At 34.5% G+C, this 12357-nt stretch overlaps 1 protein-coding gene across 4 annotated transcripts in view; it reads left to right on the top strand.

Moving 5' to 3' along the window:
• The window catches only part of LOC124547561 (cGMP-dependent protein kinase, isozyme 1-like), a 408150-nt gene that overhangs the window by 28803 nt on the left and 366990 nt on the right, over positions 1 to 12357 (top strand). The window contains exon 1 of one of the 4 annotated variants that reach the window (XM_047125115.1): positions 10540 to 10680. The exons of 2 other annotated variants lie outside the window; for them this stretch is intronic. Coding sequence is in view for 1 of the 2 variants with exons in the window: in XM_047125114.1 (XP_046981070.1) it covers positions 10813 to 10839 (27 nt within the window). In the remaining variant the exon portion in view is untranslated. Of the gene's footprint in view, positions 1 to 10539; positions 10681 to 10720; positions 10840 to 12357 lie in introns of those variants that run through there. One more of the 4 variants, XM_047125114.1, reaches the window with a different exon arrangement.

Here is a 12357-nt window from a genome sequence, read left to right as displayed (position 1 = left end):
TTCTACTTTGTTCAGACTCAATGACCAGCCTGCAGGCTATCGACCGATGCTACTCTTGTCACCCTTTAGTCTCTGCAATCCACGACCTCCTCTCTGCCCTTGAGCATGCCACCTGTTCAGTTGTCTTTCTCTGGGTCCCAAGTCATGTGGGCATCCCAGGCAATGAACTGGCTGACCTTTGGCTAGAGAAGCAGATACTCATCCCCCCATTTCCTTTCATGATTACAGGTGCGGATATGCAGATCTACGTCAAATCTCTCTTTGTCCAAAAGTGGACTGCCATCTGGAGCGCTACTGTTCATAGTAATAAACTCTGCACAACCTAGGGGTCTGCTGCAGTTTGCTGCTCTTCCTTCCACTCCTCTTGGAAGGAGTCCACTGTTTTATGCAGTTTACATATTGGTCATACCTGGCTCACCCATTGTTTCCTCCTATGTAACGACCCACCCCGACAGTGTGGTTGTGGAACCAGACTGATGATATTTCACACATTGGTGGAATGTCCCCTTCTTTCAGTCCCTTGTGTTAAGTATAGTCTTCCTGATTCCTTAAATTTAATATTAGCAGACGATCCATGAATGGTTGAACTGGTCCTCAGTTTCCTCCATGAAAGTGGTTTTCATTTCCAGATGTAAGGTTCTACTTTAGTCTTGGAGCAGGGGCACGTTGGTTATTGTTGGGACTTCTTTTCAGTCTTCTTGATCTGTGAGCTCATGACCACCCCCTTTTTCCAGTTGTAGATTTGGTCTCACCTTTTATGCCTTCTACTGTGTGTGTTTAATATTCATTGTTTTATAATTTGCCTCCCGTGACTGGATCTGTCCACTTTTAGCGGACCCTCTTTCTTTGGTGACTAACTTTGGAATTGCAGGACTGATGATCTCATCGTTTGGTCCCATAACTCCTCTCAATTAATCAATCAATTAGCATGTGAAACTGTTTGGGTAACACTGACTATCATGGGGTAGGCATAAAATTACAAACTGATTTTTCTATTGACCACCAGACTCACCTGGTGTAACTGAAAACTTTAGAGCAAGCCTCAGTTCACTAGTACATAAGTTCCCCAATCACACAGTAATCATAAGAGGAGACTTTAATTATCCAGCAGTTAATTGGGAAAATTATAGTTTTGTTATTGGTGGGCATGACAAGATATCCTGTGAAACATTACCAAATAGCCCCTCTGAGAACTACCTAGAACAGTTAGTTAGGAACCCCAGTCATGGTAGAAGTATATTAGACCTAATGGCAACAGATAAAGCTGAGCTCTTTGAGGATGTCCACATCAAAACTGATATGAATGACCATGATGCAGTTTTAGCAACAATGATTACCAAGGTACAAAGGACAACTAAAACAATTAGAAAGATTTATACATTCAGTAAAATAAATGAAGAGGCAATAGTGTCATATCTCGATGATAAACTTGACACTGTAGCTCGGAACAGGAGCATGTAGAGGAACTGTGGCTCATTGGGTAGATATGTGGTCAGTAGAACAGTTTATCATGGAAGTGGGCCTCTGTGGCTTACAGTCGCTGCAAAGAAACTTCTAAAGATACAGAGACTACTGCATAATAGATGTAGAACAAAGCATAGGGCCTAGATATAGAGATACTGAATGAAACACGTGAGGCTGTCAAGGAAGCAGTGTACGAAGCCTTCAGTGAATACTGTTGCAGCATATTGCTGGAAGATCTTTCATAAAACCCAAAGAAATTCTGGTCATATATAAAGGCTGTTAGTGGTATCAACATTAGTGTCCAGTCACTTACGGACAAAACAGGTACTAAAATTGAGCATAGCAATGCAAAATGGGAAATGCTTAACTTCATTTTTAAATGTTCCTTTACAAAGGAGCATTGCCCTAAACAAAAAATATCATGCCCACTAGTTGGAAGAAACTACAGGTCACACATCTGCAAGAAGGGTAGCAGAAGTGCTCCTCAAAACTACCATCCAATGTCTTTGACATCTATTTGTTGTAGAATCTTAGAATATATTGTGAGCATAAACATAATAAGATGTCTTGAACGGAAGAACTTCATTCATGCCAAACAGCATGGATTCCGCAAACACTGATCATGCGAAACCTGACTTGCATTTTTCTTCCATGATGACTTGAAAGCTATGGAACAAGGCAGTCAGCTAGGTGCAGCATATCCAGAAAGCATTTGACTTAATACAACATCTACGTCTATATTATAAAAAGGATAGACATATGGAATATCAAGTGAAATTTGTTTCTGGATCGAGGATTTCTTTGTAGGGAGAATGCAGAAGTTATCTTGGACGGAGAGTCACTGACAGATGTAGAAGTAACTCTGGGTGTGCCCCGGGGAAGCATGTTGAGACCCTTGCTGTTCACATTGTATATTAACAACCTTGCAGACAATACTAATAGTAACTTCAGACCTTTCACAGATAATGCAGTAATCTCTTATGAAACACTGCCTGAAAGAAGACACAAAAATATTCAATCAGATCTTGATACGATTTCATAGTGGTGCAAAGATTGCTTTAAATGTATAGTAAAGTAAAATTATACACTTCCCAAAACAAAACAAATGTGGTATCATACGACTACATTATCAATGAGTCACAGATGAAATACTAGGGATATGCAATCGATCTGCAAAGGAGACTTCATACAAAACACTCTTGTGACATATCTTAAAATTCTGCTACTGTGTGTGGGGCCTGTACCACATAGGACTAACAGGAGGTATTGAATGGACTTTTGGGGAAAAAAAAAATACTTGGAAATATACACAAAATATTCATAATATCCATGTAAAGCTACTAAAAATATCCAAATAATACATTAAGTGCTGAATTTATGAATATTTTCCAACCCTGTCTTTATCTGTCCCATAGAGACAGCAAAGACAAGATTATAGCACACACAGAAGTGGTCAAGCATTTGTTCATCCCACACTCCATACATGAATGTAATATGGAAAAGCATTAATAACTGGTAAAATCATGTGTACACTCTGCACCTACTTCCCAGTGGTTTGCAGAGTATAGATGTAATTACAGGCAGGATTGTAGCTTGTTACCCATGTTATTCAATCAGTCGGTTGAACAAGTGGTAAAGCGAACCAAGGAGTAATTTGGAAATTGATAATTGGCTTTGATAGTGATTGTGAAGAGCACAGTTGTGTGTTGACCCTGAAAGTGTCTTCTAGTACCAGATATTGTATCAGTATCATTGAGAGTGTTATTTAAAATGCGATACTGGAAAAAAATTGCAATTGAAATGATTTCTAAGAACGTGATTGTTCACTGTAGAAGAAATTAAAAAAATCATCATGTCTCTAAAAAGTAAGAACTCTGCAGGGGTTGATAATATATCTAGTAATTTATTGAAAGATTCTTATATATGGATAAGGGACATTCTCTGTCATATTTTCAATGCTTCCCTTCAGAAAGGTGTTGTTCCCAGTAGACTTAAGTATGCCACTGTGAAGCCCCTGTACAAAAAGGGTGATAAAGCTGAACTAACTAACTATCGACCTATTGCTTTGCTGACAGCTTTCTCCAAAATTCTAGAAAAGCTCATACATGTAAGAATTACTGATCTTCTCATGAAGAATGGAGTTCTCAGCAAGAGCCAATTTGGCTTTCAAAAGGGCCGTTCAACAGAAGACACAGTCTATGCACTTGCAAATGAAGTCCTAGAAACCCTTAACTGTGTTGGTCACCAGATTCTCTTGCAAAAAGCAAGATTAGTAGGAATTAGTGGTGTTGCAGGCAATTGGCTACAGTCGTACCTCCAAGACAGAAAACAAAAAGTTGTCTTGAATAGCTCGGGTGGAGTATGTGATGCTTCCTCAGATTCTGAATGGAGTTCCATTACATGTGAAGTGCCTCAGGGCTCAATTCTTGGGCCACTATTATTCCTAATTTTTATAAATGATCTACCATCATGTACAAGCCTGCCGTGTAAATTTACATTATTTGCTGATGATACAATTTTTTATGAGCAGTAGAACAGTCAACAATCTTGAGGAACTCATTAGTCACATACTCTCAGATGTGGTTAATTGGTTCAAGGTGAATGGTCTCTCATTAAATTCCAGTAAGACCAGCTTTATTCAATTCTGTACAAAAACAGAAAAAGAGAGAGAGATAAGTGTGACATGTGGTAATCAATCAATAGAAAGTATAGAAACAACAAAATTTCTTGGAGTGCACATTGACAAGAAAATGAATTGGTCTTCACATATTACTGATCCCTGTAAGAGGCTTAGCTCTGCCACGTATGCTTTACGGGTTGTCACTACATGTGTTGAACCTAACACGGCAAAAGTGGCATACTATGGCTATTTTCATTCTCTCATTGAGTATGGAATTATTTTTTGAGGCAACCAGCCATTAGCAAGGAAAGAGTTCATTGCACAGAAGTGAGCTTTAAGAATTATATGTGGATTGCGCCCAAGAGACTCGTGTAGAAATAGCTATCGAAAACATAAAATATACACAACTACATGCCAATATACTTTTTCTCTCATGTGTTTTGTATGTAAAAATATAGAGATATTTCAACCAAGCAGTAATTATCATGAGTATAACACACAGAGGAAGAATGCCATACACAGCGTGCACAGAAATTTGAGCTTGGTGCAAAAGGGTGTCCACTACACTGGAGCAAAACCCTTTAATGCTCTTCCTCCTGAAATACAGACAGAGATTCATAACAAGTGTAAGTTTAAGAAAGCACTAAAAATATTTCAGCCAGAAAAAGCTTTTTACAGTCTAGATGAATTTTTAACTAAATAAATTGTAAAATTTTTATATTATATAATACAAGCTGACATAATGCCACTAAGAATGTTATTTAACCTGAGCTCTGTATCTGTGTGTGCTCTGTATCTGTTTTCTGTAGTGCTTTAATGATTCTAAGAAAATATGTATTTTCTTTTTCTGTATTGCTGCCCAAAGAATTTACTGTATAAATTTTTATATTATTATGTACTCACATTTCTATATATGCTATAAGATTATCAGATTGTATTTGTAAAAAACTGACTCGTTCCACGTCCTTGTGAATCCAACACAGTTGGACCTGTGGAACATGAAATAAAACAAATCAAATCAGCACAAGAGTGTGTATCCTCATGTTGCATATAGCAACATTAAATTATTTGGATAGGGTGTCCATTGCCCCACCCTTCCTCCAGCATGTATCTTTATTTCAAAGCTTTATAACTTGTGATGTTCAGTAAATTAATCTCCTGCACTGAATGATAGCAGTCCATATACATCTGTATTAAAAGAAGTATGGTAGTCTCACAATGATGACAATAATTTGATGATACATGTATAGACTCTTTTAAACATTTAACACAGTTTAATATAGAATCCTGTGTCCTTGTGGAGGAAAGAGCAAGTTGTATGTTTTGTAGAATTACTAATTTTTGACTTACTAAATCTTCCAACAATCAATTAGCAGCTTATGTTAGTGGTTAACTCTGAAGCAATTACATTGGGACTGAAAGCACCAAACATTGTCTATTTTCAACACCATTTGAAACCTTTAGGATTTCTAGGATTCCTCAAATTTAATTTTGTTTGTAAAACAAGAATTGGAACTAAATATGGTTCAATTTTACTTCTTTAGAAAACTGTGATACCATGTCTACAACAAAAATTACTAATTTTGAAAATGTCTCTAAAATAAGATAAAATTTTTTTGTATGCTACATTTAATACTAAGAAAATGGTTTATTTTTGTAAACATTCAAACGATACAAATCCACAGTGAAATAAAAAGTAGATATACATTCTAAAGGTAAAACTATAATAATTGTAAGAATATTAAGGTTTGGAGTGTTTATATGCTTCAAGGGAATTTTAGATTATAGTTATTGCAGCTGTGATGTTTTGAGTCCTGCTAAAAACTGACATGCCCATGAGAATATTTATTTATTTATTTATTTATTCATCCATGGAACAATATATATTGTATAGATGACGTCAGTTTAGAAAACATGAGCACACATTTACATTTACAATGAAACAGATTTCTCATATTTTGTGTAGTTTTTATAACTAGTCATGCACACATTTATAATTACATCGTATTGTGGTGATAATGTCATATGTTGCTAATAATCTACATCTATGTTAAATATTCTTTTACAGTATAACAACTTTTATGTACTAAGAAGGTTTTAAACTTTTGTCTGAAAGTGAGGGGCTCATTTATTTCTTTAATTTCCTATGGTAATTTGTTATACAGTTTTATCCCATTATAAAATATACTTTTTTGCGTCTTTGCCTTGTTCTTTCTATCTAGATGGAGGTGGTGACAAGATCTTGTTTCACGGTCATGTATTATGCTGTTTGTGTTATACATGTTGAGATTTTTCTTAATGAACATTATGTTCTGAAAGATATACTCACAAGCAACAGTTAGAATGCCTAGCTTTCTAAATAATTCTAGACAGTGGGCCCTGTTGTTACTGTTTGTATGGCTCTTTTTTGTACTTTGAACGCAGTTTGTATGTTACTGGCACTTGTTCCCCAAAACATGATCCCATAGCTGAGGACTGAGTGCAATATGTTATTTTAAGACAGGTATTATTGCATACCGGTGCAAGAATTCTAAGAGCATAGCATGCTGTGGATAATTTCTTTGCTAAAATTTTGACATGGTTTGTCCATTTCAGTTGGCTGTCTACATTCATCCCTAAGAATTTGGTACTTGTTACACATTCTAATTCATTATCATTAACTTTTATTCTAGTGGCATTGTGTTTTTTGTTCAATTGGAAGTTAATATAGTTAGTTTTCTTTACATTTAGGGTTACTTTATTTTTTAATGACCAGTTGTGGACATCATTGAGAGCCTCGTTTGCTCTTTCTGACAGTTGTGTTGGATTTTCACCTGTTATTACTATGTTGCTGTCATCAGCAAAAAGTATTTTTTCTCCATGTCTGGTACTTTGTGGGAAGTCGTTAATGTATATAAGAAACAATGTTGGGCCTAGTACAGTTCCCTGTGGGACACCTATATTCACATGTTCTGGGTCAGACAGGTGTTTTACAAGGGAATTGCTTGAAACTTGTGATATCTCAACTCGTTGAACTCTGTTTTCCAAGTATGATTTGAACCACTTCTTTGTCATACCTCTTATTCCTATTTGCCCTAATTTGTGAAATAAGATTTTGTGGTCAATTGTATCAAAGGCCTTTGACAAGTCTAAAAAGATACCACTTACATTTTCACCTTTGTCCAGTGTTTCTAAAATTACTTTAGTGAACTGTGCTATAGCAGATAGTGTGCCTTTCTGGGCCTAAATCCAAATTGGTCATTGGAAAGAAGGTTATATTTATTCAGGTAATTTAGCAGTCTCTTTTTGACTAGTATTTCTATTATTTTAGAAATGATAGACAGTATAGAAATTGGCCTGCAGTTCTCTACATTTTCCACATCTCCGTTTTTAAGGATAGGTATAACTTTTGCTTGTTTTAGGTATTGGGGAAAGTATCCAGATTCGAAAGATTCATTAATTATGTCTGTTAATGAGCCCTTTATGGAGTCTATACATTCTTTAATTACGCAGACTGGGATTTTGTCAAGTCCTACTGAAGTTTTATTTTTTAGTTGGTGTACTACTAGTGCCACTTCCCTTTCTGTAGTTGGCAAGAGCGCCATTGAGTTTGTTGGCTGGTTCTGAGTAGGTAAATCATACGTATCTGGAAATTTCTGCTGTAATTTTTTTGCAATACTACTGAAATATGAGTTTACAAAATCAGCTAATTGTTTAGGGTTATCTACTGGTACATCTTTGTTTTTAATATGTGAATTGAGGTCCTTTTTAGCAGAGTTAGATGTTTCCTGTTTGACGATGTTCCAGGCTGCTTTGCTCTTGTTTTCAGCTTGAAGTAATATTTTGTTGTTTGAAAGTTTTTTTGCAGCTAGCAGCACCTTTCTGTATATTTTCCTGTACTTTTTGTAGAATTGCAGAACTTCTGGGTTAGACTGATTATTTTTTATGGAGTTGAGATATCTAAGAGTTTCTGAGGATTTTTTGATACCTGTAGTCGCCCATTGATTTCTCTTTGTAGTTTTAATTTGATAAATAGTTTTGGGAAACATCTCTTCAAATCTGAGTTTAAAAATTGACATGAACTTGATAAATTTCTGATTTGCATTAGTTTCTGCATGGACTTCCCCCAATCTTCATATTCTATCTGGGATTTAAACTCATACAGGGCTGATTTGGAAAACATTCTTTTGAATGTACACCATTTAGGAGGATTTTCTACATAAATGTTAGTTTTTAAGATCTGGCAGTGGTGGTCTGATAGGCCCAGATTTTGGACAACAATATGACATTTTTTACTATCAATATCTGTAGCTACATGATCTATAGACAAGGAAGATTCTTTCGTTATTCTAGTTGGACAATTAACCAGGGAGGATATTCCATAACAGCTTAGAATATTCACATATTTGTTGCTAGCCTTATCAGGCTTCATCATATTAATGTTTAAGTCACCACAGATAATTACATGATATGAAAGACTCTTGAAAAACTAAATGTCTAGAGCTGGAAGACTGTAGGGTCTGCAGATTCACACAGTGTCAGTTATTTGCATGTATAATGAGGCAATTTATTTTTTTCATTTTTCAGAAATTGGCACATTTTCTGAAAAGTGATATGGGGCTTTTGGAACTCCTACCTGTAGAATTAGTCAGAGTTGGTTGAACAGTACCCTGAGTTCACAGCAGAATAGGGAAAGAAGAGCAATGGTCAACTTAAAGAGACTGACAAGTGAGCTTTAACTTAAAAATTTGGAGGCCAATATGAGAAGAAAACACATTTTTAAACTAACAGAATTATAGAAACTTTCACCCAAAACATTGTGGTATAATTTGTTACATTAATTGGAACTGTAGTGCATATCTACAGAGAATGCAGTTAATATCATGCATGGACCCAACAACAATTACCGAAACATGACATTAATGAACAATTTTCAGTAATAATAAAATAAATTGAAATGAGCATCAAGAGAAATGTTTGGGAGTGGGGGAGGGGGGATTCGGCTCTGAAATTGTAATTTTTTATGTAAATGAGATATTCAGTTCTGAGAAATGTCATGCCATAGAAACTGCTATGTTCTATAGGTGACATAAATAGCTTATTATATCCCAGAAAATGGATGATTGTCCATTCAGTATATGAATAAGAACTATGTATTTCAGATCTCTGGGTGGCAGGGGGAGGGTGGGGAGAAGGGACAAGTGCCCCATCTTACCCCTTGTTGCACAGATGCCTATGTCTGTGGAGTGAATGTGTGTAAATGTTTTTATCTACATCATATTTTCTCCACATATGTTGTACTAAACTAATGATTTTGGAAAAAAAATCAAACAATGGAAAATATGGATGGAATAATATTATGAATTAGGATGGATTGCCACCAACCACATAGGCAAGGTGTTGAGTGGTTGACAGATGTGTTTCCTCTATGTGGTGAGTACCAGTCTGCCCTAATTTATAGTATTAGAAAAATAACATTAATACAGTAGCTTACAGTGTAAACAATTGTCTGTAGATAAACATGTCAGAAAAAACATCTCTGGATGATTTGGTTTTTTGTGGACATATTGAAACGTGGCATTACCATTCTCAGATGAATAAATGAGCATCTTGTCTGTGACTCCTTGTAATAAAACTTGTGCATATGCAGCCACTAATGCTTTAACATCTTTTAGATTGATCACTATGCTATAGACTGATCACTATGCTATTTTACTTTCAGTTTCTATAATTATGTATTAGTTTTTAATAATGACAATAATTACAAAAAATTAGTGAGAATATGCTATACTATTCAACAAATTAGTTCAGCTTCTTGGTTGGAAAAAAATACAAAAAAAGGGAAGAAGAAGAAGATGAAGAAGAGAAAATAAAAGAAAAGAGAACACCACACACACACACACACACACACACACACACACACACAGAGTGAATTTCAATAATGCTTACTGTGCTATGTTTAAGTGTTATGCATCTGACATCCCATTTGTTTTGTATTTTATGTAGCAAAGAGTTATGCCATACCCTTTTTCTTTAGGCAAACAGATGTTACAGTCTATTTCTTCATAATCAAATATTTGAACATTAAATTTCATAATTTTGATTTGTACATTTTTTATGTACACTTACTGCAAGTTATCTTTATTATAAATATGTTAAACATAAATGTGAGGAGTTAAGTGTACATAAGACCATAACTTTTGGTTATTATGGATAGTAAAATATTTATTTGGGAAGAAAAATATAGTTTATTTTTATAGGTAAATATTATAGATACCGTATTACATGCAACTGTCAAAGCTCAAAATGAGCTCTTACATTAAAGGAATTCTGTCAGCAGAGACATTGTGAGTGCTTATCATTAACAGATACTGAGTGACCAACTTGTAGGTGAGATATCAATTGAAAAGTTATCTTACAAACTCAGTAACAGATAAGATAATGTGTACTGTACTGACAGCTTTCCCTTCAGGAATGTTTCTTGACACATTAGAACTATATACAGTGATATATCTATATAAAAAGGCATTTTCTAAGACAATTTGTATATGCTAAACATTTAATTTGTGTTTGATAACTACAGTACCAAAGCTGTGTAATCATTGACTAACATTAAGGTAATTATGAGATAATCTGTGGCAGTTTCTTAATTTCATATTTGACAGCTGCCATATTTAATACGCTAGCTGATATCTGATTTGAGTAACATCTGAAGGAATCTGAATGCCAACTCTTCTCAGAGATTTAGTATGCCCTCATGTTGTGGACTCTGTGCTGTAAGTTAGAGCAACATTGTATATATATACACATATACAAAGTAACATAAACTGTTTCAAGTTATATTTTAAATACAGTTGTTGATAAATATACAATTAAATTTATCAGTTTTAATTTAGATACCTTTGGCTCTCATATAGTCATATGTCATTGCTACTGATACTTACTTTAAGTAAACTTTTTTATTTACTTTTAAATCTTTCCTCATTGATATTGTATAAGTGAGAATATGCATACATAAATGTGAAAGGGGAGGTAATAAATAATTTGTACCTATTTGTACATTCATAACATGTATTATTTGCAGCAAACTTAAAACTTGATGTACATTTAACAAAATATGCTAATATTTAAGTTAACAACATATTTTTAGACTTATTTGTAACTAATTAAAGATTGTCAAAGAGTAGGGCAAACATTTTTGTTACTCTATTATTTTTGTACACTAAAAATAATTAAAACTGCTGTTCAAATTTTGAAGGTTAATTGACAGTAGACCGAATTGAAGGAGAACACACTTTCATGCTGGTATAATATGCTCCTTTCTCCCTTATACTATGGCTTTTTAGTTCAGAATGTAGGTCACTTCTCTTTGTGTTGTGGTTGTGATATGGGTGTTTTTATTTCTGTGGAAAGTTTTTCATGAAAGTAATACACATAAATGACTGAAATTTTCTTGTCAAAGTCATTAATTTTCTGTAAAAGTTTTTGCATGGGTATCTAAGGTAGAACTTGTACATGGCTGATTACTCTGTTTTGGGTAGAGAAAATATTTTTTTACTGATGCTGGTTCACCCAGAACATAATGCCATATATAACAGTGAATGGAAGTGCAGCTATGAAAGTCTCAAATGATTTCCCAGTTAGGTTCATTTCTTCATTGACAAATTGTGATCCTTCAAGCCTTTCATGAAGCAGAGTCTTCAGGAATGTAGAATGAATCAAATTACACATTAACAGGAAGCAACAGCCATTGCAGGATTCTTCTGTTAAGTATTCCAATGATAAACTATAATTGGAGCTATTTTATTTGCTTAATTAATAACAGGGACTCATAAAATCCTGTTAGCAGTCTATACAGTTGTATTAGAAAATTTAAAAAAAAATGTGTTTAGCATGGACATTAATGCCAACTCAGATTTATGTCCCCCAGTACAGATATTCTGATAAATTGCTGTAGAAATGGCTAATAATGTGCTGGTGCTGTTTTTTTACTTTGTTTTTGAATATTCACAGATTTCTCTTGTCTACTAGCAAACTGTTAAAGACTGTTACACTAGGTTATAAAACTTCATTGTGGTCCATAGATAGAAAGGCATAGTCCATATAGAAATTATGTATAGTTTCAGTGTTGTGGTTGTGAATTTGTCAGTTAATCATAAATTCACTCTCACTGAAATGACTAATACCATTAGGGAGTAAATGTATTTGCATTTAAATACAAAATTTTCAAGTCCTTTGAAGAGTTTTTAACAAAATGTTTTATTTTCTATTTTACAGAATACACTCATGTATAA

This window comes from Schistocerca americana, chromosome 1, assembly GCF_021461395.2.
Source record: "Schistocerca americana isolate TAMUIC-IGC-003095 chromosome 1, iqSchAmer2.1, whole genome shotgun sequence".
NCBI classification, from domain to species: domain Eukaryota; kingdom Metazoa; phylum Arthropoda; class Insecta; order Orthoptera; family Acrididae; genus Schistocerca; species Schistocerca americana.
The sequence above is the reverse complement of the archived record's forward strand: the minus strand, read 5'-3'. Positions and strand labels throughout refer to the sequence as shown.